Consider the following 14,075-nt stretch of genomic DNA (forward strand, 5'->3'; position numbering starts at 1 on the left):
AATCAGAACAGCATGGTACTGGTACCAAAACAGAGATATAGACCAATGGAACAGAACAGAAGCCTTGGAGGCAGTGCCACACACCTACAACCATCTGATATTTGACAAACCTGACAAAAACAAGCAATGGGGAAAGGATTCCCTGTTTAATAAATGGTGTTGGGAAAACTGGCTAGCCATGTGCAGAAAGCAGAAACTGGACCCCTTCCTGACACCTTACACTAAAATTAACTCCAGATGGATTAAAGACTTAAACATAAGACCTAACACCATAAAATCCTTAGAAGAAAACCTAGGCAAAACCATTCAGGACATCGGCATAGGCAAGGACTTCATGACTAAAACACCAAAAGCATTGGCAACAAAAGCAAAAATAGACAAAAGGGATCTAATTAAACTCCAGAGCTTCTGCACAGCAAAAGAAACAATCATTAGCGTGAACCGCCAAGCAACAGAATGGGAAAAAATTTTTGCAATCTACCCATCTGATCTAGGGCTTATATCCAAAATCTACAACGAACTAAAACAGATTTACAAGAAAAAAACAAACCCATTCAAAAGTGGGCAAAGGATATGAACAGACACTTTTCAAAAGAAGACATACATGAGGCCAACGAACATATGAAAAAATATTCATCATCACTGGTCATTAGAGAAATGCAAATCAAAACCACATTGAGATACCATCTCACGCCAGTTAGAATGGTGATCATTAAAAAATCTGGAGACAACAGATGCTGGAGAGGATGTGGACATACAGGAACACTTTTACACTGTTGGTGGGAGTGTAAATTAGTTCAACCATTGTGGAAGACAGTGTGGCAATTCCTCAAGCACCTAGAAATAGAAATTCCATTTGACCCAGAAATCCGATTACTGGGTATATATCCAAAGGATTATAAATCATTCTATTATAAAGACGCATGCACACGTATGTTCATTGCGGCACTGTTTACAATAGCAAAGACTTGGAACCAACCCAAATGCCCATCAGTGACAGACTGGACCTTGAAAATGTGGCACATATACACCATGGAATATTATGCAGCCATAAACAACGATTAGTTCATGTCCTTTGTAGGGACATGGATGAACCTGGAAACCATCATTCTCAGCAAACTTACCCTGGAACAGATAATCAAGCACCGTGTGTTCTCCCTCATAGATGGGTGTTGACCAATGAGAACACATGGACACAGGGAGGGGAGCATCACACACTGAGGTCTGTGGTGGAGGGGATGAGGGGACAGACAACGCAGGGTACGGAGCTGGGGAGGGATAACATGGTACGAAATGCCAGCTTTAGGTGATGGGAATGGAGGCAGCAAACTGCATTGCCATGTATGTACCTATGCAACAATCCTGCATGTTCTTTACATGTACCCCAGAACTTAAAATGCCATTATATGTATACATATATGTATACACACATTATATATGTATACACACATTATATATGTATTATATATATATATGTGTGTATATATATAAAATAAATAAAATGGGCCAACTGGCTATCAGGTAATTTAAAAAAAAAAAGATTTATTACGGTATATACTTCAACCAAAAGGAAAATGAAACCTTGGAGAAGTTATAGGATTTAAGAAAACTTCTGACTCATAATTTAGTAAATATATAAAACACAATCAAGTACAGACTGTTAAAAAAAGAAATGTGAAGAAGCAATCAAGTACAGATTGTTAAAAAAAAAAAAAAGCATGTTTCAAAAGAAAGCAAAAACAAACTCTAGGAACAACAAATTGGCATACTTCAGTGGGTAGTTACAACATATTCTTGGAAGTGGTGTTGAGATACTAAAAATGTTAAATGTACACGTTAAGAAAGTATAGATAACCTCTAGAAGAACAGAAGCACAGTCACTATCTTCCTAACCAGCTGAGAAAGGGTTGGGTGGGAAATAGGAGACAGAGAAAAAATTACCAGTGCAGCAGAAGGCAGGAAGGAGAAGGGAAAAGTATAAATGAAAATTTAAAATCTCGAAATAAGTCCAAATATCCAAATATGAGTGAGCAAAATTATGGATTATGTTCACTTGTAAAAAGAGGTGATTAGTTTTGATTTTTAAAAATTCAAAAGGCAGAAACCTAAAAAAAATTATGAGTAAAAATGGAGATTAAAAGATAACAAAAATACCCAAAAAAGCTGGTAGAGCAGTGTTAATAGCAGATAGCATTTAGCCCTTCCATCTTCAAGAATACACCATTTATCTAAACAAGGTATATATTTGAGTTTTCTAACATGCACAGGTTCTTGTAACCACCACCACAAACAGGATACAGAGGATCTCAACGCGCCAAAGGATCCCTGATGCTGACCTTTGCAGTGAATCCCCCAACCTCAGCCTTTAACCTCTGATCTGTTCTATGTCCTCATCTCGCTGTCCTATTTTTCAGAATGCCATGTAAAATCTGGTAATCTGTAACCTTTTGAGACTAACACATTCTTTAGTAGCAAAACCACCTACATGCATGTCATCATGGGAATGTCTTCAGTAAATTATAGCACATCCACAATATATAATTCTATGGTATTTGCAGTCAAGTAGATCTCCAGGCGCCAATGTATTAACATCTCCACGACATAATGTGATAGCGAAAAACTCAAGGTAGAGGAACAATACATATAGTAAGGTCTTATCTGTTTATATATTATATACATGTAAATACACAGATAGAGATCTGAAACAGTATACACCAAACTTATCAGGGCTTACAAAAGAAAGGCAATGGGGATAGAAAATGGGAAAGGGAAGACTCTATCTTCTGTGTTAAAAATAAATGTTTTGTCTGAGTGTGGTGGCTTACGCCTGTAATCCCAGCACTTTGGGAGACCAAGGCGGGCAGATTGTTTTGAGCACAGAAGTTCGAGACCAGCCTGGGCAACATGGCAAAACCCCATCTCTACAAAAAAATATAGAAATTAGCTAGGCATGGTGGTGCATGCCTGTGGTCCCAGCCACATAGGAGGCTGAGGCTGGAAAATCGCTTGAACCCGGGACGTGGAGGTTGCAGTGAGCCGGGATCATGCCACTGCACTCCAGCCTGGTAACAGAGCAAGACCCTGTCTCAAAAATAAATAAATAAATAATTTTTTAAAAAAAGATTTATGGTAGCAAAAAAATATGTAGATATAACTTAATGATGTGTAAAATCTAGGTCAGAAAACTACAAAACACTCCTGAAAGGCACAAAATTACATGCAAACAAGTGAAAGCACACACACCATAAAGAGGAAGAATCAACATCATGTCAGTTCTTAAATTAACTTATAAATGTAAAGCGATCCCAACAAAAATACTACTATGTTTTTTTTTTCTGTATCTACATAATTTGATGATAAAGTTTACTGTGAAAGACAAGCACAAATTTGAGCACTTATCACACTAGTGACTGATTTAGTTGTCTCACTCCTGTGAAGGGCGTTTTGTTCTTATCAATATGCCAAACAACAACTGACACATAGTAGATACTGCTCCAGAATGATTGACTTTTCCTGAGGCATACTCAGAATTCAGTATTTATGTTCTACATGTCTGGCATGTAATAGATAAGTTGCCTTTGTTTATCTGTTCTTTGTTATTTCAGGCAGTTTCTCTGAAGCTAAGTGGTTTTATTTTATTTTAACCTCAGCCCCTTGATGTCTCATTCATGCAAATGTGGTACCTTTTCAACTGGTTTTCAAAGGTGGGTTCTGCTTTTCACTTCCATACTTCTCTGGCAACTGCCTAACTAAGCGTCATCCTGATGTGTCTTAATGATTCTAACAAAGGACTAAGATTAGAATAACATCCCCAAAGACGTATCTTACAAAAATGTAGCCATAAATATTATGACTTAAAATAGTGAAAATTTCTATTAAAAGGCCCTAATTTAACATTGGCCATTCAAGGTATTTCACTATGCAATAAAATATGCTCATACCTGATTTAAAATGCATCTCTAAGGCCAGGCGCAGTGGCTCACACCTGTAATCCCAGCACTTTGGGAGGCCAAGGTGGGTGGATCACCTGAGGTCAAGAGTTCGAGACCAGCCTGACCAGCATGGTGAAACCCCATCTCTGATAAAAATACAAAAAATTAGCTGAGTATGGTGGCAGGCATCTGTAATCCCAACTACTTGAGGGGCTGAGGCAGGAGAATCGCTTGAACCCAGGAGGCGGAGGTTGCAGTGATCCGAGATAGTGCATTCACACTCCAGCTTGGGCAACAGAGTGAGATCTCTGTCTCAAAAAAAAAAAAGCGTCTCTAAATTTGACAGTTAAATTTTAAATATTTGATTTCTCTTCCTAGATTCAAATAGCATTTTCAGGCAGGTTTGGGTGGGTTGTTTCTTTTTTTACGGAACCTTGAATTTTGGCCTATGTTGCTCTTGAAACTTCTCCCCTCCCCCACAGAAAGCAAAAGCAAGAAATTCCGTTTATTTCATTGATCTTAGAATTGAGGAAGAATCTTCAGGATCCTCTTTCATATTTTCAAAAATAGCTGTTGTGTGTTCTCAACATGATGATTTGCAGATCAGAATTGAAGAATCAAATTTTAGTGAATCCAACCAATTATTGCAACCCTTGGGTTTTTTTCCAAAAATACTCCGTAGATATTATCACAGTCATGGAAGAAGTTTATGTGTACATTTTTTTCTCCAGGGACTTTAACTGGGAAGCCTTGAGGATTATTTTATGCTCCTGGATGTTAGTTGTTCCTAAGGATCCAGAGGATATTGGGTCAAACTCCAGTCTAATGCTCCCAGGCAAGTTCCTGGAAGGATTAGGTTCCCATGGTCCCAGATTCTGCTTTCATGAAAATAATTTAGATTAGAGATTTTTACCTATCCCAGGCAAACTCTGTACAACTTTGATCCCAGCATGAAATTTGCTGTGATTTCTACAAAATGCATTCATAAAAGGTACGTTTTGGGGGGTGGTGTGTGTGTAGCAGATTTTACTAAAGGTTTGAGAAAGATTGAAAGGTATTTGTATGTCAAAATAGAAATAATGAGCATATATTCCAGCCACCTGCTGCGTGGCTTGACCTAATTTCTTCTTCTGTTCTAGCCTGTCTGTGCTCTCCTGATTCACCTCCTCCTTCTTCTTCCAAGCCTGTTCACTCCAATGTAAAGTAGGTAGTTTAGCTGTCTCCTTGTACCTTAGTTTAATCTGACCCTTACTTTCAGTGTCTCATTCTTTTCTGTGTCTCTCTCCTCCTCCTTCACTTAGGCATTTTCCTTACCATAAATCATTTTATTCTAAGAATCCTCAGAATTCTCATAGCAGCTTTTAGAATATTAACTTTTCTCACTTTGATGCTTTTTTGGATCGGGTTCTCTTGTTCATTTTGATTTTTTTTCTTCATCTCTCCTCCTCAATTTCTTCCCCCTTTTTCTCTCCCTCTTCCTACATAAAGATACCATTTAGCTCTGTTCTCAAGCCTTTTTTCCCCAAAGACAGGTTGTCCTTGAAAGAAAATGGTAGAATTCCTCCCTGTGGTGCTGTGTGTGGATGATCTGCTGGTGATGAACTGAGCCTCAGGGCTTTGTAGTAGGGGATTGGGTTGGGTACTTTCTCCCTGCCCATACTCCAACCACTCTTTCCTCATCCTGCACCAACGGCCTGAAACCCTACAATTATTCTTTTGAAATTTGTTTTGCAGCCTCTCTTTAAGGCTTGTTTTGCACCCTGATCTTTAAACTATTGGGGAAAGAAAAAGAGATGTGAAGTATAGGTCTGACTAGGCAGACTTCTCAAAAGGATAAGAAAGATAAAACAAAAACTTCCAAATTCTCACAGGCTGCTGTTACAAAGATATGGCAAAAACACCATTTAACCTTTTTTTAAAAAAAATAAAAATTTTTTAAAAGTCTGCCTGCCTTTTTTTTTTTTCTTATTTTTCTCTTAGAAAATACTGATCCTTTTCCCAGTTCTTCCCAACATTGCAGTACTCAGAAATTCAGTTTCTATTTAACATGGAAGGTAACTTCCTCTCTCTTGTAGCTATTTCACTGTTTAAATCTTCATGCTGTTTACTGCTGGACCTCCTAAGCTGGCTATTTCTTTTTTGTAGTCCTGGATTTGACAGCCAGCCCTCACATTCTTTTTGAATTCTACTCAGAGCTGCCTCTGTGCAGGAGTCTTGTTGTGATATGTTCCCTCAGCAACATGAGATGCTACTGCTCTTAGTGACTAAATTGCAGTATTTTTTTTTCTACTCAAGGCTCATTTCTGGATGATTAACAGCTTTTGGAAAATAGATTGCTGTCTTTATTCTTCTGATATTTGAGTAGGCACACTTCAAAAAATATCTTTATGAAGGAATGAAAGAGAAATATGAAGTTAGAAGAGTGAAAGGTGCATCTGGAGATTGCCTGTGGTGTAAGCCTCCTGCGCTGGGCTATTCTCTACAAAGCCGTCCTGCAGAAGCTAGGTGAAATGAGAAGAATGTAGGGAGTGTGGAAGAACACTAGGCTGGAAAGATAAGACAGGTTTAAATTGCTGTTCTGCCATTTCCTAGCTGCGTGAACTTGTGCAGGTCACTGAAGTTTTCTGAAACTTGGTCAGTTTCTTCTGTAGAAGGGAGAGAATGTGACCTACTTCTCCAGCATGGCAGATTCCAGCCAATTAGATGTTTTTGTGCAAAGTATAAGAACGCAGTTGCACTGTGTGGACATAGCCCCAGGTGCACACAGCTGAGTGAGAGGTGTACAAGCTAGATTTCAGCCTATGCTTGCCCTTCACCTGGGCACCCTGGTACAGAGCATAACGTAAAATCCTATACAGCAGCCAAGCTCCTTAAGTCCACCATCTTCTTCTATTAGGAGCAAGCCTGGGAGAGGGGTCAGGCAGGGGTACAGAAATGGGGCCCACTTGGTTGCTTAGCAGGGACTTAGCACCTTAAGAAGACACCTCCCTTTTTACCTTCTGTTTAATCATGCTTTTGCACAGATTCCTGTGTATTTTCATCATATCATTAACAATGTCATATTAACATCAGTTCAAGGGTGTCACTCTTGAATAATGTGCTCAAGGAAGCACGTTCCTTTTCCAGGTGATTTCTGGCCCCTTCCCTCTGCCTACTTCCCAGGTTGTTGGAGCATTAAATGAGACCATGAACAGGAAAGCATCTGGAACATGATCCCAAGCCCTGAATTTCATAGTCGTTTCTCTTTTATGTTTCTTGAAGATAGTCTAGCATTTGTCTAGGCTTTTTCCTGGTGTTTTTTTTTTTTTTTTATTCTAGGGGTTTCCAAAGTATAGTGCTCGAATCCCAAGAAATATGATGGATGCTCCTTTGAGATGTGAAATAAAAGTGAAAACTTTTATCTATATCTTAAATTTGAAATAAATTAGCTTTTTGAATATTTGTCATATTGATTGATATGGATATGCAGTAATTATAAGAAGACATAAACGCAGTGGGTGGACATACTCAACATTTTTCCCTAGGGAATAGAAATGTTTGAAGACCATAGCTGAACTCTCATAGCTCTGTAGCCACCAAACCCTCCGAACGCAATCACATTTGTCGTTCTGCCCTGCATTCTTTTGATTTAAATAGTAAGTAGTTGCCCCCTGCTTTATCTTCCAAGATAGAACTTTATAAATCTTATGGTGAAACCTCCTCTCTTCCCGTAGCCTCATTTCTTATTATCTGCATAGGACATGGGAAGCAGTAAGCCTTTTCTGTAAAAGGTGACTTGCTTGTGCAAAGTAATTTGTTAAGATAAAGTCAAATTAGGATCCTTTTGATTTAATCCTAGACATTCAGGAAAATAAGAATGTGGGCCCTGGGTCTAGGTAATTCTAAGTTAGATGACGCAGGCAAGTTACTTCACCTGAGCCCATGCTTCAGTCTCCTCTTCTATAAAATGGAAATAATAAGAGTACTTGCTCTCATCTGATTGAGATAGCAGTTAACAGAGTTAATGCTCATGACGTTGTGAAAAGACGGTCAGTTGCACATTAAGCACAACAGAAGTTTGCTGCTGTCATCACTGTAATCAACATCTTCATCTGCTTCCATAGAAGAGGTGTCCTGCACACCCAGACTGATACAACCCTGAAGTATAAGGACTGTTGGCAGTTGTGGATTCATTCCCTTTCTCAGCAAATATACACTGGTTGTCTTCCATGTACCAGGCACTTTACTAAGTGTTGGGGGCTTCACTCTGTCGTCAGCCTCATGTTTCTATATGGTGTGCTGCTAGTTCCCTTGTCACCAGCTTGTGGTCACCTTACACTATAGCAGACCACTTTATGGCAGGTTCAGTTTCTACGCCTGTAATCAAGATAAGGGACTTTGATGTTGCAAAATCACTAAGCGCCGCTGTTGCAGAATCACTAAACATTGTGGATTTTCAGCCATTTGACATTTTAAGACACAAATAGACTTTCCCTGTGTTATTAATTCCACATGTCATTGCTGAATACTCTTTGGTTATTCTTCCTTTGAATTGTCAATGTTTTCTTCATAGAGTTCCACTTACATGGGCCTCCTGGGGATGATTGCTCTAGGTTGATTCAATGTGTATTCCTTATCTTCAAAAAGGATGCATTCATTCTGTCTTTCCCAAATTGCAGTTTTTTGAGTCTGCTGGACATTCTTACAGCTTAATATTCTTTTCAACAAACTGAAACATTTGTAGAGAGATGGTCATTCTCAATGTAACATTTTTTTGTGAAAAGCTAGCAAATCTAGACAATTTTACTGTTGAACACTTCTGTATTTTCTTCTCTCTCTCTGAAGGAGTGGTTTTTATAAAAGCTTAGTAAAATTCCCATTATATTAAATTCATTTATATTCATCTATACATATAGTCTAGACTATGGGTAGAAAAAGAAAGGGAAAACAATACAGATAGGAATTTCTTTCATAGTTCCCCCTTTTTAATCTTTCTGCTTCTCATACACAGACTGATGAAATCTTTGGGGACATCTAACTAAAGACTGGATCTGAGAAGGTGATGTACTTCTCAGAATGATGACTGATTCTTCCAGAATCCAGTGAGAGAATTGCTAATTTTTTTTTTTTTTTAAACAAAGTTTCACTCTTGTCGCTCATGCTACAGCACAATGGCACAGTCTTGGCTCACTGTAACCTCCACCTCTGGCGTTCAAGCAATTCTCCTGCCTCAGCCTCCCAAGTACCTGGGATTACAGGCATCCGCCACCACACCCAGCTAATTTTTTTAATTTTAGTAGAGACAGGGTTTTACCATGTTGCCTGGGCTGGCTTTGAACTCCTGACCTCAGGTGATCCACCTGCCTCGGCCTCCCAAAGTACTTAGATTACAGGCTTGAACCACCAGGCCTGGCTGCTAATTTTTTAAAAAACACATGAATATTCCCTAAATATTTATTTTCTTATGGGTCATTCTTATGTGAAAAACCACTGTTTTATGTCATAACTTAGACATAATGAACAAAGTCAGATACTTCATTTTTCCAATGTATGAGCTAAGAATAAAATCTTCGTGCTGAAATTGAACGTTGTATTCTCCAGGCAGAGGAAATGGACATTTATTGGATGTTATTGCTGCCTTCTTTGCAGTAATGACATTATGAAAGCTCTTTGAGTAATATAATTTGGAAATATTATTTCTGTGTTTCAGGTCATGCAAGACAAGATAATCTGCCTTCCGAAAAGAGTGCAGCCTGCTCAAAACCACTCTTCCCTTTCGAATGCCTCTCAAGCAGTTGCCAGTACCACCCCGCTGCCTCCACCTAAACCATCTCCTGCTAACCCCATCACTGTGGAAATGAAAGGCCTGAAGACGGATCTGGACCTTCAGCAGTACAGCTTTATAAACCAGATGTGTTACGAGCGAGCCCTCCACTGGTATGCCAAGTATTTCCCTTACCTGGTCCTCATCCATACCCTGGTCTTTATGCTCTGCAGTAATTTTTGGTTCAAATTCCCTGGCTCCAGCTCCAAAATAGAACATTTCATCTCCATTCTGGGGAAGTGTTTTGACTCTCCTTGGACCACACGAGCTTTATCTGAAGTGTCTGGGGAGGATTCAGAAGAAAAGGACAACAGGAAGAACAACATGAACAGGTCCAACACCATCCAGTCTGGTCCAGAAGGCAGCCTGGTCAACTCTCAGTCTTTAAAGTCCATTCCTGAGAAGTTTGTGGTTGACAAATCTACTGCAGGGGCTCTGGATAAAAAGGAAGGTGAGCAGGCAAAGGCCTTATTTGAGAAGGTGAAGAAGTTCAGGCTGCATGTGGAAGAAGGCGATATTCTATATGCCATGTATGTTCGCCAGACTGTGCTTAAGGTTATCAAATTCCTAATCATCATTGCATATAATAGTGCTCTGGTTTCCAAGGTCCAGTTTACGGTGGACTGTAATGTGGACATTCAGGACATGACTGGATATAAAAACTTCTCTTGCAATCATACCATGGCACACTTGTTCTCAAAACTCTCCTTTTGCTATCTGTGCTTTGTTAGTATCTATGGATTGACATGCCTTTATACCTTATACTGGCTGTTTTACCGTTCTCTACGGGAATATTCCTTTGAGTATGTCCGGCAGGAGACTGGAATTGATGATATTCCAGATGTGAAAAATGACTTTGCTTTTATGCTTCATATGATCGATCAGTATGACCCTCTTTATTCCAAGAGATTTGCAGTGTTCCTGTCTGAAGTCAGTGAAAACAAATTAAAGCAGCTGAACTTAAATAATGAATGGACTCCCGATAAACTGAGACAGAAGCTACAGACAAATGCCCATAATCGACTGGAATTGCCTCTTATCATGCTCTCTGGCCTTCCAGACACTGTTTTTGAAATTACAGAGTTGCAGTCTCTAAAACTTGAAATCATTAAGAACGTAATGATACCAGCCACCATTGCACAGCTAGACAATCTTCAGGAACTCTCTCTACACCAATGCTCTGTCAAAATCCACAGTGCAGCTCTCTCTTTCCTGAAGGAAAACCTCAAGGTCTTGAGCGTCAAGTTTGATGACATGAGGGAGCTCCCCCCCTGGATGTATGGACTCCGAAATCTGGAAGAACTGTACCTGGTTGGCTCTTTAAGTCATGATATCTCCAAAAATGTCACCCTTGAGTCTCTGCGGGATCTCAAAAGCCTTAAAATTCTCTCGATCAAAAGCAATGTTTCCAAAATCCCTCAGGCAGTTGTTGATGTTTCCAGCCATCTCCAGAAGATGTGCATACATAATGATGGCACCAAGCTGGTGATGCTCAACAACTTAAAGAAGATGACCAATCTAACAGAGCTGGAGCTCGTCCACTGTGACCTGGAGCGTATTCCTCATGCTGTGTTCAGCCTACTCAGCCTCCAGGAATTGGACCTGAAGGAAAACAATCTGAAATCTATAGAAGAAATTGTTAGCTTTCAGCACTTGAGAAAGTTGACAGTGCTAAAACTGTGGCATAACAGCATCACCTACATCCCAGAGCATATAAAGAAACTCACCAGCCTGGAACGCCTGTCCTTTAGTCACAATAAAATAGAGGTACTGCCTTCCCACCTCTTCCTATGCAACAAGATCCGATACTTGGACTTATCCTACAATGACATTCGATTTATCCCACCTGAAATCGGAGTTCTACAAAGTTTACAGTATTTTTCCATCACGTGTAACAAAGTGGAAAGCCTTCCAGATGAACTCTACTTCTGCAAGAAACTTAAAACTCTGAAGATTGGGAAAAACAGCCTATCTGTACTTTCACCGAAAATTGGAAATTTACTATTTCTTTCCTACTTAGATGTAAAAGGCAATCACTTTGAAATCCTCCCTCCTGAACTGGGCGACTGTCGGGCTCTGAAGCGAGCTGGTTTAGTTGTGGAAGATGCTCTGTTTGAAACTCTGCCTTCCGATGTCCGGGAGCAAATGAAAACAGAGTAACTTATTTTTTGTTAAAATTTGACTGAAACACGCTTCTACCAAATACAGTGTGAATAATTAGGTAGTGTTAATGGCTTTCCTATTTTTTTTTTCCTTTTCACACAAAACAAAATGTACACAAAGATTGAGTAAGGAATATGTATTTTTAATAAAAATTTAATTGTATTTTTTCAATATTAATATTTTAAAGTTTTATTTGTCTTGAAACACAATGTATCTATTATCTACTGACAGAAAGAGATGGTTCCATTGTTGTGGTTTTTTTGTTTTCGTTTTTTAGTTCATTCTTGTGGAAAGGAGGGAATTATAAGTTGCATGCTTTTTGACACTTTTTAAATAGAGGAAGATATTTTGCCAAGGCCATTTTTAACTTGTTTACACCTATACAGGGTCCTTATTTTTGTTTTCATTGTGTGTGTATCAAGAAATCTGTGCTAGTTATTTTAATACCAGCTGCCTTCTCCATTGGCCAAGACCTTCATTCAGTGGAACTTCACATAAGTGCATTGTCACGTATTGTCAGAGTATTTTAAATGTTCCCCTGCCTCCAGCGAAACCCGAAAGTGTATTATTTCACATACCTTGCAGTTATCATTATCCTTAGACAAGGTTTTTGTGAGTGAAGAAAATAATCTTTAGTGGTTGATATGTTTGAATTGGTCATTTATCATTTAACTTACTTGCATTTTACCAACATTTTTAAAATATTTAAAACCTAAATATAGAGGCTCTTCCCACCTTAATCTCAATACTGCTATGTAGTACTGGTGAACAACCTTAGAAAACCTAGATTTATTTTAATATTCTTGTAGGTAATTAAATTTAAAGATTATAGAATTAGAAGCTTGGTTTTTGAGTAATTTAATCAACTTTTATATCTTGATATGTGGCTGCATCAGATGGGAAAAAATTTACTAAAGCACCCTGTTAAAGAGCTGGTGTCCTCCAGGGAGGCCCTCTCCTTTTCTCAGCACAGTGTGGCAGTGGTAATCTATTCACATTTTGCCTGTTGAACAAAATAATCCACTTATAGATACAGTCAGCCTTCCGTACTTGCGGGTTCTGCATCTATGGATTCAACCAACTGTGGATGGAAAATATTCAAAAAGAAAGTTGTGTCTGTACTGAATATGTACAGACTTTTTTACTTGTGATTATTCCCTAAACAATACCACGTAACAACTATTTAAATAGCATTTACATTGTTCTAGGTATTATAAGTAGTTACCTAGAGATGATTTTAAGTATATGCGAGGATGGGCATAGGTTATATGCAATTACTACACCATTTTATATCAAGGATTTGGACATCCTCAGATTTTGGTATCCGAGGGCATCTTGGAATCAATTCCCCATGATACTAAGGGATGACCAGATGTGGATCGATTTCCCTCAAGCCTGCCCTTGCTGTGAATACTAGTGCTACAGGCACAGGAACTCTATCTGCTCTCTGGCTTAAAATATGTATCTCGTTGAAAATTGTTTGTTAAAGTGTGAATAAATTGCTAAGTTGTTGTTGCTTAGCAATAATTTTTGCCTGACCATCAGCAGAGCTTTTATTCGCCTTTGTACTTAAAATCCGACATAGCATGGGCTCTTGGGCAAAATATTTCACTGACTATTAAGCATGTAGAACAGGAAAATGAAATACACTATTTGTGCCCTTGATGCAGAACCAGAACTACCGATTATGAGAACTTTGTTATATGTACCAAATTCACATTGACCATTTTCTGAGCTGTAAACTGATTTAAGTAAGTTTTGTGACTTAACAATGAAAGAAAGTAGAAAGATGCTTTGGGTTTTCGAAATGTTGTTTTAAAAAATTGCTCCTTGGGTGAATTTACCCATTGCTACTTTGAGTTGTATACAAAAGCCAATGATGAGAATTGCTCCTCAGAAATGTGTGCCTAAGTTGTGTTTTAAACTTTACAATACATGGTGGGCTGAAGCATTAGAGAAAGAGATTCTTGGCCAGGCACGGTGGCTCACGCCTGTAACCAGCGCTTTGGGAGGCCGAGGCGGGCGGATCACGAGGTCAGGAAATTGAGTGCTTTAAGTTTCTGCTCTATGTTAATGTTTTAGAATGCTTATTTTGCTAATTTATTCAGACCTGTAATTGAAATAGTGTGTTTAGAATAACATGGTTATAGTTCTTGTATGATAAAGCATTCAATTTT

General features: G+C 38.7%; 1 protein-coding gene across 3 annotated transcripts in view; it reads left to right on the top strand.

Moving 5' to 3' along the window:
• The window catches only part of LRRC8C (leucine rich repeat containing 8 VRAC subunit C), a 110,980-nt gene extending 97,122 nt beyond the window's left edge, over positions 1–13,858 (top strand). For all 3 annotated transcript variants that reach the window (XM_032247825.1, XM_032247824.1, XM_032247823.1), the window contains one exon: positions 9,622–13,858. In XM_032247825.1, coding sequence (XP_032103716.1) covers positions 9,622–11,895 — 2,274 coding nt within the window. In that variant the 3' untranslated portion in view covers positions 11,896–13,858. The remainder of the gene's footprint in view (positions 1–9,621) is intronic.
• The last annotated feature ends 217 nt before the right edge of the window (positions 13,859–14,075 follow it).

Source organism: Sapajus apella, unplaced genomic scaffold, assembly GCF_009761245.1.
Source record: "Sapajus apella isolate SASKATOON/1434 unplaced genomic scaffold, GSC_monkey_1.0 scaffold64, whole genome shotgun sequence".
Classification (NCBI taxonomy): Eukaryota; Metazoa; Chordata; class Mammalia; order Primates; family Cebidae; genus Sapajus; species Sapajus apella.